This window comes from Coregonus lavaretus, assembly GCF_964263955.1.
Source record: "Coregonus lavaretus genome assembly, chromosome: 16".
Taxonomy (NCBI): Eukaryota; Metazoa; Chordata; class Actinopteri; order Salmoniformes; family Salmonidae; genus Coregonus; species Coregonus lavaretus.
In genome coordinates this window covers 46,047,865-46,066,769 of record NC_140003.1, presented here as the reverse complement: position 1 = coordinate 46,066,769, position 18,905 = coordinate 46,047,865, and the positions used below count along the sequence as shown (strand labels likewise).

The following is an 18,905-nucleotide window of genomic DNA, read 5'->3' as shown; positions in this document are numbered from 1 at the left end:
GTCAGATGAAACCAAAATATAACTTTTTGGTAAAAACTCAACTCGTCGTGTTTGGAGGACAAAGAATGCTGAGTTGCATCCAAAGAACACCATACCTACTGTGAAGCATGGGGGTGGAAACATCATGCTTTGGGGCTGTTTTTCTGCAAAGGGACCAGGACGACTGATCTGTGTAAAGGAAAGATTGAATGGGGCCATGTATCGTGAGATTTTGAGTGAAAACCTCCTTCCATCAGCAAGGGCATTGAAGATGAAACATGGCTGGGTCTTTCAGCATGACAATGATCCCAAACACACCGCCAGGGCAACGAAGGAGTGGCTTCGTAAGAAGCATTTCAAGGTCCTGGAGTGGCCTAGCCAGTCTCCAGATCTCAACCCCATAGAAAATCTTTGGAGGGAGTTGAAAGTCTGTGTTGCCCAGCGACAGCCCCAAAACATCACTGCTCTAGAGGAGATATGCATGGAGGAATGGGCCAAAATACCAGCAACAGTGTGTGAAAACCTTGTGAAGACTTACAGAAAATGTTTGACCTGTGTCATTGCCAACAAAGGGTATATAACAAAGTATTGAGAAACTTTTGTTATTGACCAAATACTTATTTTCCACCATAATTTGCAAATAAATTCATTAAAAATCCTACAATGTGATTTTCTGGATTTTTTTTCCTCAATTTGTCTGTCATAGTTGACGTGTACCTATGATGAAAATTACAGGCCTCTCTCATCTTTTTAAGTGGGAGAACTTGCACAATTGGTGGCTGACTAAATACTTTTTTCCCCACTGTAACTGTGCAACTAGAGATCCTGGTTCGGATCCAGGCTCTGTCGCAGCCGACAGCGACCGGGAGACTCATGGGCGGCTCACAATTGGCCCAGCGTCATCCAGGGTAGGGGGGGAAATGGCCGGCAGGGTTAGAGCTCAGTTGATAGAGCATGGTGTTTGCAACGCCAGGGTTATGGGTTCGATTCCCACGGGGGGGGGCCAGTAAAAAAAAAAAAAGATTAAAATAATAAACATGTATTCACTAGGTTGCTCTGGATAGGAGCGTCTGCTGGGTGACTAGAATGTAAATGTATTATCATTGATTCAGTAATGATAGGAGGGAAGTAGCGATAAAGTAGAGGGTTGAGTTGAGGACAAGGAGAATGATTTGTGGCTCTGGTTGGTGGGAAAAAGGAGAGGCAGAGACAGACTTAGAGAGACAGAGGAAGTTAGAGAGGGAGAGAATAAAAGAAAAAGAGAGAAGGAAACTGTTTAGGTTTGAAAAACAAGCAGGCTGAGAGAGATTTTACTAGGGGGTGGATCAAATAATTGATAATGGATCATTTGAATGAGATCACATGTAGCAGATTTAGAGTAATCAATTAAATAATCATTGTATACTCGAGGAATTTTGAGGGATTTTATGAAGTTAGGCAGTATTTAGGTCATAAGAGGGAGCTACCAAATTAAGTTGAGCCTAACTATCTTTGATTGTTATTTTTCAATTGGGTTTTTCAAATAAAATAAAAACACTCCCAGCATGATGTTTATAAAGGGTTGTTATGTTGAATTTAGGGAATTTTCAAAAGTTCATAGGTGGTGTTTACTATGCTGTGGGATGGAACGGTTTATTGGGTGATATTTGAAACTAAATTCATGGAATAAGCTGCAGTAATCAGAAGAATGTACAATCTAAGGCGAGACAACTATTGCCTAGATCATTGGTTTAGCAATAGGGTCAGGTAGATAAGGAAAAGAAGAAAACAATTAGATGAAGAATGATTAGCTTTTTGGTAAGGATAGACTTCTGTAAAGCTAAGGTCATCATTATGTACTGCATACGGGTAAATCAAGTGATCTTATCTATGGGAAGGCAATGGCAGCCCATGGTAAAATCATTTGGAACTCTGAGGAGGAAGAACAGGTTATGTTGTTGCTCTCTTTCCAAACAGTCTTAGCTTTTAATAAATATATCAGGGATGTTACCCAAATGGTAGAGAGTAAAGAGGGATGACATTGGTCGTGGTTTAAAGATGATGTTTTTTTTTTTGGTGGGCTATTAGAGATAACTGGGTTAATCACGAACATAGAGGTTTTTATTCTTTGTTGCTAGGCAGAATACTTAAGTGACCTAAAAAATGGACTTGTCATGTCCAACAATCAGTCTTCAGGTCAAGCCCGGGAGAGCCGGGGTAGAACAGAGGTTGAACTAAACATAAGTGTTTTTACAAGATAAGAGATTGTTTGATTGGATTACTAATTGATTCTGAACTGAATGAAAGTCGAATTTAGCCGCCATAAAGACAAAGGAAGTGGGAGGAGCAATAAAGAAGCAAAAAATAATCTCAAAAATGAAAGGCATGGCAATTGGTTGATAAATAACCTAAGGGAATGTTTAGGAAGGTGGAAAAAATTGACACATAAGCAGAACTATGTGTCAAGAGGGGGGAAGAGGCTAATTGTATTAGATAATATACGAAGGAGAGGACAAAATACTTTAAAAAAAAGATTTTTTAGATAGTCTAAAAAGAGAATGCAGTCAGAAATTGTTACATTAATCTGAACATGTGTGAAGATAGTTTATTAACCACACCCGTATGTCAGAGGTTTTGTGCCCCACAGGTGAACTAAAGGAGAAGGTGACCCACTATCTAACCAGGTGACTGGTGAGCATCCAGTCACTAGAAGGAAAACTGGAAGCAGGCCTGTTGGGAAGGCCCCTATCAGGTTATGTTGGTAACCACCTTGGCCATTAGAATAGCAGAGAGAGGAACCTGGGTCCATGTTACCCACTGCAAGAAAGTAGGACCACATACAAGCACCGCTTAGCACACGCAGAGTTGACGAGCGGAACTGCGCCACAGGGTGCGGGGGTCACCTCTGTCAACGAAGATCTCCTACCCAGACCTATCATCACTGTAGTGTGTTCCTAGGGTGTGAGTATGGGGTGGTACCGAGCAGAAGGACTCAAGACAGGAGAGGGTTGTTTTTTTTTGGGAATATGGGTGACCCTGAGCTGCATCATAGTCTCGGCAATAGTCGTGGTAGGTCAAAATCCACCACCACCTCGCACCAATTACGCTATGGCCTTACCATTATTAAGAAATAAAGGGAAAGCGACCCGACATACTGACCATCAAGGGCGAGTGATCTACAAAATAGGAGTCAGAGAAGGGTGGGGAGTAAGATTCAAAATTATGATTAGGGATCTTATCAGAGTGGATGAGCAAGCAACATGGGATTATAAGATCCCGTTGTATTTATGTTCAGCCCCCTCAGCGGATTTTTCCTGGGCTCAGGTATTTAGACATACTGGGGGAAGGAGATATGAGACGGGGGGGGGGGCTGGACATCAAGATGGAGGATAAGAAGGTATAATGACATCCCCACGGAAATGGTAGTAACAATAGTAAAAGTCACTAAAGAGGACATGAGAAGAACTTACTGGGCTTGCGCGGACGTATACGGACAGGGTACTTGTCTAAAATTATATTTGATGGAGTCAAAAGATATAGAGGGAGCAGGTACTGTCATTAATCCACTAACAGCAATAGACTGAGTAAATCAGTCAAGGGATGACGGACTCAATTCAACTAACCCGTCCACTATGAAAGATTTTCTCCTCCAAGAATGGAACAATGGGGAAGTGGAGGGGGTCCCTGATGAGAATCTCTCGTTAAAGTGGATGAAATACACCGCTAGGGCCTTGGGGGAGACCAATTGTTATGTATGCTCCATTGGGCGACCAACAATGTTGACCGCCCCAATGCCAAAGGCAATGTTTCCCTGTGTATTAGACCTGGGGTCCAATCAAAAAGAGCCAAATTGCACAGGGATTGGGCTGGCAAAATTGACATACTCGGCCAGCCCACCTAGATTCACTTTAACTCCTGGCGAATACCAGTGTTACAGACAGAAATGGCACCCGTAACTTGGGTGATTTTGATGGCTGTAAGGAGATAATTAATGTGATAAGGAAGGAAGGGAAAAAAAATTAGGAACCTAACCATCCCTTTGACTGATGTGTGGTGGGCATGCACTAAAAAAGGGAGCATTCGGCAGACATTACCAGAGGGATGGGTGGGTACTTGTGCACCAGTATTTTTGGTCCAACCTGTAAGAATTGGTCATCAAAGACCAGTGACAGGAAGAATAATTAGGAGAAAAATAAATAAGTCAGGAAGGAAATAGCCCAATTTGGATAGATGGTATAGGCATCCCCAGGGGTGTTCCAGACGAATACAAAGCTATAAATCAAATATGGGAGAGTTTTACTACAACATTTTTCTGGTGGGGGACAAACAAAAATATGGATTGGATAAATTATATCTATTACAACCAACAACGATTTATTGACAAGACTAGAGATGCAGTAAAGGGGATCTCTGAGCGATTATCCGCCATCCCGCTCATAATTTAGTAGAGGTTGGTTCTAGATCAGGCAGAAAGGGCCGGTGTCTATAGAAAGATGAGCCATTGTTGCATATTTATCCCTAACAACACCACACCGGATGGGACAGTCACCAGAGCTCTTACAGAATTAACTGCACTAAGTGAAGGATGAACTGAACTCAGAAGTTAGTACATTGTGGATAGGGTGGTTTAATTAAATATTTGGTAAATGGAAAACACTAGCAGCCACCATCTTAGGAGCGATCAGTGTTTGTATGGGTATCCTTGTATTATGTGGTTGTTGTCTTGTTCCCTGTGTCCGAGGATTGGTGAGTCAGGCGTTGGTGAAATGCAGTATCTAAACAATGATGAGAGATGGACTGACTCCGGACTCTGACCAGGGGAATGTGAAAAACAATCCTCCAGGCTTGGTGGATGACGAGGATTTGGACCCTGAAAGACCGCAATTGGATGAAATGTTTATTAGTTCTGATGTGATCTCTGAGATTAATCATGCTTGTAAAATACATTTATCCTGAATGTGGGAATATTTAGTCAAAGGGGTGGATTATTAGATTAATTTGGATTTTAAGAATAATGACTAAAGAATTTCACCCCAAACACAGTATAAATGTTAGAATTATCATGTAGTGTCAACCCACTAACAGAGGGGGCGTTACTAACCATTCAAGGGGGAAGGCGGGAACTGTTTAAGAAAGGTGGGAGGAGCATAGTGTCTTTGTTTGTCAAGGAGTATAAAAACAGGATATTTGTGTTTTTGAGCAGAGCTCTCCATTAATAAATTTACTGATAATTACTTGTGGATTGTGGACCTTGAATCATTGATGATTAAAACCAGAGCTTTACAATCTCTGGTAATGATTCAAGCTTAGGTCGAATTAGAGATAGAAATTCACATGAGAGTGTGTGTGAACTGATGTTCAGGAGAGCAGTTTTAAAGTGGAAAACTACAGCCCGCCTACAGAGGGGTGGGATTTTTGTATGACGTGTGCGTATAAAAATATTGTACCACCATTTTGTGGCAGAATTCTCAATGAATAAATATCTGACTATTGCAACTGGGAGCTCTGTCCGTTTCTTGATCCAAAATACTTACAACCTTTTGGGAGACGCACAGAGACACTGATATAGTTTGTTAAACAATTATCATAACAGGTCTTTAACAATTTTCCGGGCCTTCCTTTCACACCGCCTGCTATAGAGGTCCTGGATGGCACGGAGCTCGACGCCAACAATATACTGGGCTGTCCGTACCACCCTCTGTAGCGCCATGCGATGGAGGGTGGCGCTGTTGCCATACCAAGCGGTGATGCAGCTAGTCAAGATGCTCTCAGTGGTGCAGCTGTAGAACTGTTTGATGATTTGAGGGCCCCATGCCAAACCTTTTTAACCTCCTGAGGGGTCGAGGCGCTGTTTCGCCTTCTTATGCCAAACCTTTTTTAACCTCCTGAGGGGGAGAGGCTCTGTCTTGCCTTCTTATGCCAAACCTTTTTTAACCTCCTGAGGGGGAGAGGCTCTGTCTTGCCTTCTTATGCCAAACCTTTTCAACCTCCTGAGGGGGAGAGGCTCTGTCTTGCCTTCTTATGCCAAACCTTTTTTAACCTCCTGAGGGGGAGAGGCGCTGTCTTGCCTTCTTATGCCAAACCGTTTTTAACCTCCTGAGGGGGAGAGGCTCTGTCTTGCCTTCTTATGCCAAACCTTTTTTAACCTCATGAGGGGGAGAGGCTCTGTCTTGCCTTCTTATGCCAAACCTTTTCAACCTCCTGAGGGGGAGAGGCTCTGTCTTGCCTTCTTATGCCAAACCTTTTTTAACCTCCTGAGGGGGAGAGGCGCTGTCTTGCCTTCTTATGCCAAACCGTTTTTAACCTCCTGAGGGGGAGAGGCTCTGTCTTGCCTTCTTATGCCAAACCTTTTTTAACCTCCTGAGGGGGAGAGGCTCTGTTTCGCCTTCTTATGACAAACCTTTTTTAACCTCCTGAGGGGGAGAGGCTCTGTCTTGCCTTCTTATGCCAAACCTTTTTTAACCTCCTGAGGGGGAGAGGCTCTGTTTCGCCTTCTTATGACAAACCTTTTTTAACCTCCTGAGGGGGAGAGGCTCTGTCTTGCCTTCTTATGCCAAACCTTTTCAACCTCCTGAGGGGGAGAGGCGCTGTTTCGCCTTCTTATGCCAAACCTTTTTTAACCTCCTGACGGGGAGAGGCGCTGTTTCGCCTTCTAATGCCAAACCTTTTCAACCTCCTGAGGGGGAGAGGCGCTGTCTCGCCTTCTTATGCCAAACCTTTTTTAACCTTCTGAGGGGGAGAGGCGCTGTTTCGCCTTCTTATGCCAAACCGTTTCAACCTCCTGAGGGGGAGAGGCGCTGTCTTGCCTTCTTAACAAGTGTGCACGTGTGTGGACCATTTTAAGTCATTAGTGATTTGGACACCGAGGAACTTAATGCTCTCGACCCCGGCCACTTCAGCCCTGTCGTTGTGGATGGGGGTGTGATTCACCAATACTTACTTTCTTGGGTGCTTACTGCTTAATATAATAGGCATGTTTGTCTTGTCAGAAGTACCATAGAGACCCATGCATGATGTTCAATAAAGGGGCTTTTGGAAAATCACATCAAACCTAGGGCTTTTTGGTCACTTACCTCTGATTTTCTCTAGTGTCGCCATAGCTGGAGCCTTAAGTTTAGCCACTAGTTTCTGAACAACATGTTGAAATACCCTGTAGTTACTGAAACCAGGCAGCTCGCTTCCCCTGTGTTCCTTGTCATATTCATTGACCACTTGTTGCACTTCATCGTTGTCTAAATTGAGGAAAACAATGTTAATAATTTATTGGAGATATAATGGATTATAATCACTATTGTATGACATAACTATTAGTAGTATAATAATTATATCAGTAAATATTAGGGATATTTAGAAACATAAATATTTATTTGGTGAGCAATATCCTGTCTATTCAAAATTGTACCTACAATTTGATTCGGCACATTTCAGACATTCCATCCAGTCTTTAAATGCCTTTCGCATGAGCTCAAATAGATTTTCCTCAACGATAATATCCCCTGTGGACAGTTGGGTAATCTGCTCATTGAACTCTGTTATGACCTGAAGAAGGAAACATAACACTATAAATACATAACACAATAAAACCTACCTGTATAAATGTTTCCTATTTCGTCCTTTTAGATTACTGTTTTATGAGATGGCTCCACAAGACCCATCCATCCTTACGTCATCTACAGATATTAAGCAAGAACTATCTTACACTGGTGTGTCCAAGTGTTTTTACAAGATCTGCTGTCGAGGCAAAGTATTGTTTAACCTGGTGACAAACATAATCCGTGGGAAATTAAGGAAGGACAGTGGAGGAAGTGGGAGAGTGGAGAAAGTTTTGATGCTGTTTTATTTGTCTTTCTGGACAGTGGTTCTACTCTTACAGCTGTGTTGCAAATCTGACCAATCCAATTGGCAGAGGATGTGCAACAGAGTTGATGCCTTTACTGTCTATAGGAGTGATAGAAACAGACTTTGTCTCCTAAGGACATTCTCCTGACAATTTACCAAACCATGACAATAACACAGCTGGACCACTGTGCAACAGTGGTGGTTTCCAAACCTTACATCATACATTTGTGTGGCAATTTTGTAGAAAATAAGCCGTTTACGAAGCTGAAAGATGGAAAGGTGAAAGATTGACTCACCTGAATGAGGTACTTTCTCTTCTCTTCAGGTTCCAGGGGAGGCCCACACTCTATTTTACTCAATTCAATCTTTACATCCGCCAGCTGCTCCTTTATCTTCTCTGAGATCTGGGGCAGGTTTTTCTGACCAGGAGCAAACATACAACAAGTTAATAGGTACCAGACCACATGTTTTCCAGTGTGCACTGGAAACAGATCATCATAGGGTATGTGGTTGGACTAACCTTGATCTGTTTGACCAGGGCATTGGTGAGCTTAGTGGCTAGGCACTTGGTGGTTGCCTTCTCCTGATGCAAGAGGGATCTATACATTAAAAGGAAGAGAAGTTTAACAAAAACAGTATTTCATCCCGAAAATGGTATAAAAAATGTCAAATACAAATGTCAGTTAACCCCTTGGCCTACAATGGTCGCACCCCCATGGAAATCTAATTAACATAATACAATGATCCCCATCAAAATCTGTCTGTTTAAGCTAGAGATATGTGCATGAGCTAAGTTAACCTGTGGAATTGTTTAAAGATGATCACACCAAGGATCATTTAGCTATTTGATTTTGAATGTTAAAAAGTACTATATGTAGAAATGTAAGAGAAGGGAGGTGAGTGAGCAATAAAAAGGCCTGAAAATACCATTCATCAATACTATATGGAACTACTCTCAGTGGATATGTGGAAAAATATACTTTTCATAAAATCCTGAAACATACAGTTTGTGGCCCTGAACATTTTCAGATGTGAAGCCATCAAAAAACAAAGATGCTAGTTCACTTAACACATGGCAAGAACACATTTTACCTGAAGTCTTCATGCTTTTGGAAGAATTCCAACTCATCCTCAATCGCACGAGCTATGGACATGTTTTCATCAATTTGCTTCTGACCACGACATTTCACAATGACATAGCCCATATTGAGAACGATGATTTCATTGTGGACAATTTCCAACACATTATTCTCTGCTCCCGGGTCTATCAGGTCTGGCTTTGTCAGAATGGCTTGAAGGCAAATGAAAAGCATGATGATAACTGCTAATACATAAACCCTATAAAAAATACATGTATCTACATAATTTCTTTACCCAGAGTTCTTGTGCCTTCAGTATCCACTTCTTTTGCCATTTTCAGGGCCTCTGTTGTTGCTATGTCAACATTACATGGTACCACCACCAAAATAATGGTTCTCTTATTCTTTATGTATTTTGTAATGAGATTATTGATCTAGCAAAAAAAGGAAGAAGAATGTGACACACAGTCAGGATGCAAGCCTTTGACCGAGTTATTTGATTCATCCACAAGAGGGTAGCCGACCGCTTGTTACCGTGATATAGCCCTGTGTGGGGCACTCTGTTTTTCATGGTTCTGAAGCTTAACCTTCTTCAAAGCCAACACATTCAAAGTACCTTTCACCAGCTTCAACCATCAGAGCTACCTTTCTAGCAATTATGGTAAAAAGTCCGTACACCCGGCTAAAACAATTCATCATTAGTGTATCATGAGATGAGAACCAATAGCCATGAGATAACCAAGCAATGTACTGGACAAAAGTCCAAAAGCTATACACTCTTAACATTAGACTTACTTGGGCTCCAATGTCATCTGGTTGTCCTTTCACAGCTACCCTGGTGATCCCAGGTAAGTCAATCAGACTGAGATCACACACCGTGGAGGATGTGATCTGTAGAGTGATCAGGTCTTCACATATCCCCAATCCCTTTCCAGCTAACATGTTCTGAGCTGTTAAATCAATTCAAATATTGATGAAAAAAACAGATGTGTTTATTATTTGCATGTCTGTCTGATTTATACCCCAACTGAACTCTTATTATTATAATATATTACGTATTCTGTGGTTGTCTATGGTAAATACCGTATCAACTTTTCCACCAAAAAATAAGAATAGATATGTCAATGTCAGTGGCGGTCGGGGCCGTTTAAAATAAAGGAGAATATTTTTTTTTTAGAATCAGGGGTGACATTTTTTCTATTACAGCATATTGGATGACTGACATACGTATTCCATTCACCCAGCTCAATGTCACATCGATAAGTTTAGGCTACTATATCATAGTCTAAGTTTCCCTATACCCATCGTGAGGTTGCTACAACCTAGCCTACAAATGAAAGTTTACAACATAAGTCGAGAGACATTTTCGTAATCAAGGTGACAGACATTGACACATTCAATACCGCCTTGCCACTCTCCACCTCTCACCTTTTCCCTTCGCTTGTAGACTTAGGGGCACAACACATCAGCTGCTACAATGATGCAGTACAGTTTTCAGTCAGCAGCAAGCAGTTTAGCAGTGACACAGGCAGTGTTTCAGAGACAATGGCTAAAAACTAATTAAACATCAAAGCTTACCTTGACTTGGAAGAGTTCCTGTGTTGGATTGCCATAGCCAGCTAGCTAACATAGCATCCCTCTCTGTTTGAGCATTGTGTTTGACTAGGCTAAACTAGCTAGCTGCATTCGCTAGCTAAGTAAGTAAAAATGAAATATAGATAGCTCTCTCTCTCTCCTGCTTCTCCTTAATTTTTGAAGACATTAATTTGTTGAAAACTGTTCAACTATTGTTTTTCTCTCTTTGAGTCAAATACTCATCACATTTTATGTATTGCAGTGCTAGCTAGCTGTAGCTTATGCTTTCAGTTCTAGATTAATTCTCTGATCCTTTAATTGGGTGGACAACATGTCAGTTCATGTTGCAAGACCTCTGACAGGTTGGAGGGCATCCTCCAGAAGTTGTCATAATTGCTGTGTAAGTCTATGGAAGGGGGTGAGAACCATGAGCCCCCTAGGTTTTGTATTGAAGTCAATGTACCCAGAGGAGGACGGAAACTAGCTGTCCTCCGGCTACACCATGGTGCTACCCTACAGAAGGCTGTTGAGGCTAATGTAGACCTTCATTGCAAAACAGTGGGTTTTAATCAATTATTTGGTGATATTTAGTACAGTTTTATTTAAATAATATAACTTTTTTTAATGTTTCACTATTTACATTTTTCTGAAATTCACTGAGGAGGATGGTCCTCCCATTCCTCCTCTGAGGAGCCTCAAATGGTTAATATACAGTATAAAATAATGTGTGTGTGTGTGTGTGTGTGTGTGTGTGTGTGTGTGTGTGTGTGCGTGTGTGTGTGTGTGTGTTCGTTCCCATCTGACCTTGTTCAACGTGTCTCACGACTTCTGAGGGTTCGTCAAATTCATATCTCAATTTGCCTCCGTATGAGATGACAGCCTTCCATCTCACTGACCTGTCATTACACAGTTTAAGTAGCAGTGGGCACCTGGTGACAATACCTGTAAACAAGGAAGTACCAATGACAGCTCATTATACTGTATAACAGAACAATCAATGATCTAAAAGCATGTCAGACATTTACAGTGTCACTAAATGGTTAGAAAACGAATGTACAGTAAATACGCATTTAACAGGTTTGCTGCGGTTATCAAGTTAATTTGAATATTCTAAACATTTCAGCAATGTCCGTGTCTCTGTGGTCCTATTGTACTGTATATATTTCCTGACCATGTCTATGGACAAGGATAGTGTGAAAACCTGCTTCAGGGTTGTTTACCTTGCCAGTGTCCTAAATCGCCAACTTCAGCATTTTCAAACCAAAAACTAGTCAATGCCCAAATTAAGTCTAAGTTAAACAACCACTTTCAGAGACTTAGGGTGATTTGGGCATGACATTTAAAATGCTAATATAGATTTCAATAGTTTTTTTGTATATTCAGGAAACAATACAGAATCTCACCAGTCCCTCTGGGCAGCGCCACCCCAGAAAGGGTCTCAAGCACAGAGCTCTTTCCTGAACTCTGGTCTCCCACCACAGCAATGGTTGGCAGTGGCAGCTCCTTATCTATCCCTATGGATCTCAAGTCATCTATTAAGTCTATGAAAGGCCGGACCTTCTCCGCCAGCTGGTCTTGGAACATGCTGGGGGTATGTCAGGAGTACAAAACAATGCAATTATGAATGGTTAATTTGTTGATAGACTTATAAATGGCTAAATTGATCATTTTACACAGTTTTTCTAGTTAGTAACTAACTATCATTAGGCGTACATGGAACAAGAAAATGTATCCCCCCAAAAAAAATTATACTGCACCAAGTGTAAGAAAATGTCACACTATTTACTGTATAAATAATCACCACTGTATAAATAATCACCACTGCATAAATAATCACCACTGTATAAATAATCACCACTGTATAAATAATCACCACTGTATAAATAATCACCACTGTATAAATAATCACCACTGCATAAATAAACACCACTGTATAAATAATCACCACTGTATAAATAATCACCACTGCATAAATAATCACCACTGTATAAATAATCACCACTGCATAAATAAACACCACTGCATAAATAATCACCACTGTATAAATAATAACCACTGTATAAATAATCACCACTATCTAAATAATCACCACTGTATAAATAATCACCACTGTATAAATAATCACCACTGTATAAATAATCACCACTGCATAAATAATCACCACTGTATAAATAATCACCACTGCATAAATAATCACCACTGCATAAATAATCACCACTGTATAAATAATAACCACTGTATAAATAATCACCACTATCTAAATAATCACCACTGTATAAATAATCACCACTGTATAAATAATCACCACTGTATAAATAATCACCACTGTACAAATAATCACCACTGCATAAATAATCACCACTGTAGAAATAATCACCACTGTATAAATAATCACCACTGTATAAATAATCACCACTATATAAATAATCACCACTATATAAATAATCACCACTGCATAAATAATCACCACTGTATAAATAATCACCACTGTATAAATAATCACCACTGCATAAATAATCACCACTGTTTAAATAATCACCACTGTATAAATAATCACCACTGTATAAATAACCACCACTGTATAAATAGTCACCACTGTATAAATAATCACCACTGTATAAATAATCACCACTGCATAAATAATCACCACTGTTTAAATAATCACCACTGTATAAATAATCACCACTGCATAAATAATCACCACTGTAGAAATAATCACCACTGTATAAATAATCACCACTGTATAAATAATCACCACTATATAAATAATCACCACTATATAAATAATCACCACTGCATAAATAATCACCACTGTATAAATAATCACCACTGTATAAATAATCACCACTGCATAAATAATCACCACTGTTTAAATAATCACCACTGTATAAATAATCACCACTGTATAAATAACCACCACTGTATAAATAGTCACCACTGTATAAATAATCACCACTGTATAAATAATCAAGACTGTATAAATAGTCACCACTGTATAAATAATAACCACTGCATAAATAGTCACCACTGTATAAATAATAACCACTGCATAAATAATCACCACTGTATAAATAATCACCACTGCATAAATAATCACCACTGCATAAATAATCACCACTGCATAAATAATCACCACTATATAAATAATCACCACTGCATAAATAATCACCACTGTATAAATAATCACCACTGTATAAATAATCACCACTGTATAAATAATCACCACTGCATAAATAATCACCACTGCATAAATAATCACCACTGTATAAATAATCACCACTGTAAAAATAATCACCATTGTATAAATAATCACCACTGTATAAATAATCACCACTGTATAAATAGTCACCACTGTATAAATAATAACCACTGTATAAATAATCACCACTGCATAAATAATCACCACTGTATAAATAATCACCACTGCATAAATAATCACCACTGCATAAATAATCACCACTGCATAAATAATCACCACTGCATAAATAATCACCACTGTATAAATAATCACCACTGTAAAATAATCACCACTGTAAAATAATCACCACTGTATAAATAATCACCACTGTATAAATAATCACCACTGCATAAAAAATCACCACTGCATAAAAAATCACCACTGCATAAATAATCACCAATGCATAAAAAATCACCACTGCATAAATAATCACCACTGCATAAATAATCACCACTGTATAAATAATCACCACTGCATAAATAATCACCACTGTATGAATAATCACCACTGTATGAATAATCACCACTGCATAAATAATCACCACTGTATAAATAATCACCACTGTATAAATAATCACCACTGTATAAATAATCACTACTGCATAAATAATCATCACTGCATAAATAATCACCACTGTATAAATAATCACCACTGTATAAATAGTCACCACTTCATAAATAATCACCACTGTATAAATAGTCACCACTGTATAAATAATCACCACTGTATAAATAATCACCATTGCATAAATAATCACCACTGCATAAATAATCACCACTGCATAAATAATAACCACTGTAAAATAATCACCACTGTATAAATAATCACCACTGTAAAATAATCAACACTGTATAAATAATCACCACTGTATAAATATTCACCACTGCATAAAAAATCACCACTGCATAAAAAATCACCACTGCATAAATAATCACCAATGCATAAAAAATCACCACTGCATAAATAATCACCACTGCATAAATAATCACCACTGTATAAATAGTCACCACTGTATAAATAATCACCACTGTATAAATAATCACCACTGTAAAATAATCACCACTGTAAAATAATCACCACTGTATAAATAATCACCACTGTAAAATAATCAACACTGTATAAATAATCACCACTGTATAAATAATCACCACTGCATAAAAAATCACCACTGCATAAAAAATCACCACTGCATAAATAATCACCAATGCATAAAAAATCACCACTGCATAAATAATCACCACTGTATAAATAATCACCACAGCATAAATAGTCACAACTGTATAAATAATCCCCATCACCATAAAATTCAGAAAATTAGGATTATAGTACGGTGGTACAGTGTAGTGCAGAGTAGTACTGCAAGGGTGCAATAACAAGTGGAAAATGGAGGCCTTCATCATTTCAAAACTGAAAACTGAAGTAATGTTGTCCCACCTCGGTCCATCTTCATATGACATTTCTTTCTCCCCCTGAAATAAAAAAGAATGCAAATAAACATTAACAGGAATGTATCTGTATTTTGAACTAAAGTTATGTACAGTGGGGAAAAAAAGTATTTAGTCAGCCACCAATTGTGCAAGTTCTCCCACTTAAAAAGATGAGAGAGGCCTGTAATTTTCATCATAGGTACAAGTCAACTATGACAGACAAAATGAGAAAAGAAAATCCAGAAAATCACATTGTAGGATTTTTTATGAATTTATTTGCAAATTATGGTGGAAAATAAGTATTTGGTCAATAACAAAAGTTTCTCAATACTTTGTTATATACCCTTTGTTGGCAATGACACAGGTCAAACGTTTTGACCAGGTCAAGGTTTTCACACACTTTTGCTGGTATTTTGGCCCATTCTTCCATGCAGATCTCCTCTGGAGCAGTGATGTTTTGGGGCAGTCGCTGGGCAACACGGACTTTCAACTCCCTCCAAAGATGTTCTATGGGGTTGAGAACTGGAGACTGGCTAGGCACCCCTACAGGACCTTGAAATTTGTGTTTGGGATCATTGTCATGCTGAAAGACCCAGCCACGTTTCATCTTCAATGCCCTTGCTGATGGAAGGAGGTTTTCACTCAAAATCTCACGATACATGGCCCCATTCATTCTTTCCTTTACACGGATCAGTCGTCCTGGTCCCTTTGCAGAAAAACAGCCCCAAAGCATGATGTTTCCACCCCCATGCTTCACAGTAGGTATGGTGATCTTTGGATACAACTCAGCATTCTTTGTCCTCCAAACACGACGAGTTGAGTTTTTACCAAAAAGTTATATTTTGGTTTCATCTGACCATATGACATTCTCCCAATCCTCTTCTGGATCATCCAAATGCACTCTAGCTAACTTCAGACGGGCCTGGACATGTACTGGCTTAAGCAGGGGGACATGTCTGGCACTGCAGGATTTGAGTCCCTGGTCTTGTATGTCTTCCATTTCCTAATAATTGCTCCCACAGTTGATTTCTTCAAACCAAGCTGCTTACCTATTGCAGATTCAGTCTTCCCAGCCTGGTGCAGGTCTACAATTTTGTTTCTGGTGTCCTTTGACAGCTCTTTGGTCTTGGCCATAGTGGAGTTTGGAGTGTGACTGTTTGAGGTTGTGGACAGGTGTCTTTTATACTGATAACAAGTTCAAACAGGTGCCATTAATACAGGTAACGAGTGGAGGACAGAGGAGCCCCTTAAAGAAGAAGTTACAGGTCTGTGAAAGCCAGACATTTTGCTTGTTTGTAGGTGACCAAATACTTATTTTCCACCATAATATGCAAATAAATTCATAAAAAATCCTACAATGTGGTTTTCTGGAAAAGATTTTCTCAATTTGTCTGTCATAGTTGACGTGTACCTATGATGAATATTACAGGCCTGTCTCATCTTTTTAAGTGGGAGAACTTGCACAATTGGTGGCTGACTAAATACTTTTTTCACCCACTGTATATCTAAAACATAACATAACATAATACAACATAAGAGGAGATACAGTCTCACATGCCTGTTCGGAACCTTAGAATTTGCCAACTGTAATACACTTGGTATACCAAACATTAAGAACACCTTCCTAATATTGAGTTGCTAGATGAGAATCTTGTAAAAATGAAAGTGTAGAGTATCAACTGAATGAGTAAAATACTTTCATGATGTTAAAGATTAGACTAAACTATTAGATTAGAATGTATTTATCCCCTAGGTCAACGTCTATTGGAGCATAACTTGATACACCATATACACAAAAGTCTGTGGACACCCCTTCAAATGAGTGGATTCGGCTATTTCAGCCACACCCATTGCTGACAGGTGTATAAAATCGAGCACACAGCCATGCAATCTCCATAGACAAACATTGGCAGAAGAATGGCCTTTTTAGATGTATTTTATTTCACCTTTATTTAACCAGGTAAGCCTGTTGAGAACAAGTTCTCATTTACAACTGCGACCTGGCCAAGATAAAGCAAAGCAGTGTGATAAAAACAACAACACAGAGTTACATATGGGGTAAAAAAAAACATAAAAGTCGAAAATACAACAGAAAATATATATACAGTGAGTGCAAATGTAGCAAGTTATGGAGGTAAGGCAATAAATAGGCTATAGTGCAAAATAATTACAATTAGTATTAACACTGGAATGATAGATGTGCAAGAGATTATGTGCAAATAGAGATACTGGGGTGCAAATGAGCAAAATAAATAACAATATGGGGATGAGGTAGTTGGGTGGGCTAATGTCAGATGGGCCGTGTACAGGTGCAGTGATCGGTAAGCTGCTCTGACAACTGATGCTTAAAGTTAGTGAGGGAGATAAGTGTCTCCAGCTTCAGAGATTTTTGCAATTCGTTCCAGTCATTGGCAGCAGAGAACTGGAAGGAATGGCGGCCAAAGGAGGTGTTGGCTTTGGGGATGACCAGTGAGATATACCTGCTGGAGTGCATACTACGGGTGGATGTTGCTATGGTGACCAATGAGCTAAGATAAGGCGGGGATTTGCCTAGCAGTGATTTATAGATGGCCTGGAGCCAGTGGGTTTGGCGACGAATATGTTGTGAGGACCAGCCAACAAGAGCGTACAGGTCACAGTGGTGGGTAGTCTATGGGGCTTTGGTGACAAAACGGATGGCACTGTGATAGACTACTGAAGAGCTCAGTGACTTTCAACGTGGCACCGTCATAGGATGCCACCTTTCCTGCAAGTCAGTTCATCAAATTTCAGCCCTGCCAGAGCTGCCCCGGTCAACTGTAAATGCTGTGTGGAGGAAATGATTGAATGATATACTATACTGTTTAATTAGACCTACTACGATGTTTTTACCTTGAGAATTGTCCATTGTTATATGTTAGTATTTTTTATTTTATTTTAATTTTATTTTTGGGGGGTAGATCAGCTTAATATTGCAGATAGATTGTAACTTCCATCAATGTAATTGTCTACATCACTTCCAATCCCCCATGTTTTTTATATATATATTCCCCTTTATTACTTTCCAACCCCGCCACCCTTTCCCTACTTGGGGTAAATTAGTGAACAACAATGCTTAGGCCTCTACTTCCAGTTTATACTTACTATCTACATTTTATGGACACAGTCAATTTTACAATAATTATATTTTTATTTGTTTTTTTCTCCTGAACTTCTTCTACTCTCAACCTCTCCGATCATTTTCATGATGTCCATCCGGTTTGCTTCTATATGCCATATCTTTCTAACTGTGCTCTTTCCCAAAAGCTCCCAACATACAACCTATATACTTATTATGGACACAGTATGCTTACATTATTAGTTATCTTGTTATTATTTTGTTGTTAGTTATTATTAGTCCCATCCTTCAACTCCATTGTTATATGTTAGTATTTTTTGCTGATACAGGATTGTCTTATGTGACTTAGTCATAAGTATGGGCATACAGAGTTCTGAGCTTTTTAGGTGCGACCTCAGTATGTGACATCCTGTTTTCACAATCTACAGGAATTTAAATGGGTGGAAACATGCAGGAAGGAACAGACAATGGTGGCATCGTCAGCTATCTTAATCTGCACAAGCTAAATCAGCTTTTACACACCATGTTCCGCCCCTGTTTCCACCCATCTGCTAAACTGTTCTATCTCTGTTTCCACCCATCTGCTAAACTGTTCCGTCCCGGTTTCCACCCATCTGATAAACTGTTCCACCCCTGTTTCCACCCATCTGCTAAACTGTTCCACCCCTGTTTCCACCCATCTGCTAAACTGT

At 39.4% G+C, this 18,905-nt stretch overlaps 1 protein-coding gene across 1 annotated transcript in view; it reads right to left on the bottom strand.

Annotated features, from left to right (window-relative positions):
• The window catches only part of LOC311143967 (interferon-induced GTP-binding protein Mx2-like), a 52,584-nt gene that overhangs the window by 17,512 nt on the left and 16,167 nt on the right, over window positions 1-18,905 (bottom strand). The window contains exons 2-11 of the mRNA XM_084179875.1: window positions 15,124-15,158; window positions 11,855-12,036; window positions 11,256-11,393; window positions 9,672-9,826; window positions 9,172-9,310; window positions 8,890-9,088; window positions 8,318-8,396; window positions 8,094-8,216; window positions 7,365-7,497; window positions 7,032-7,190 (exon numbers count right to left, since the gene is read on the bottom strand). Coding sequence (XP_084036001.1) covers window positions 7,032-7,190; window positions 7,365-7,497; window positions 8,094-8,216; window positions 8,318-8,396; window positions 8,890-9,088; window positions 9,172-9,310; window positions 9,672-9,826; window positions 11,256-11,393; window positions 11,855-12,036; window positions 15,124-15,146 — 1,330 coding nt within the window. The 5' untranslated portion in view covers window positions 15,147-15,158. The remainder of the gene's footprint in view (window positions 1-7,031; window positions 7,191-7,364; window positions 7,498-8,093; window positions 8,217-8,317; window positions 8,397-8,889; window positions 9,089-9,171; window positions 9,311-9,671; window positions 9,827-11,255; window positions 11,394-11,854; window positions 12,037-15,123; window positions 15,159-18,905) is intronic.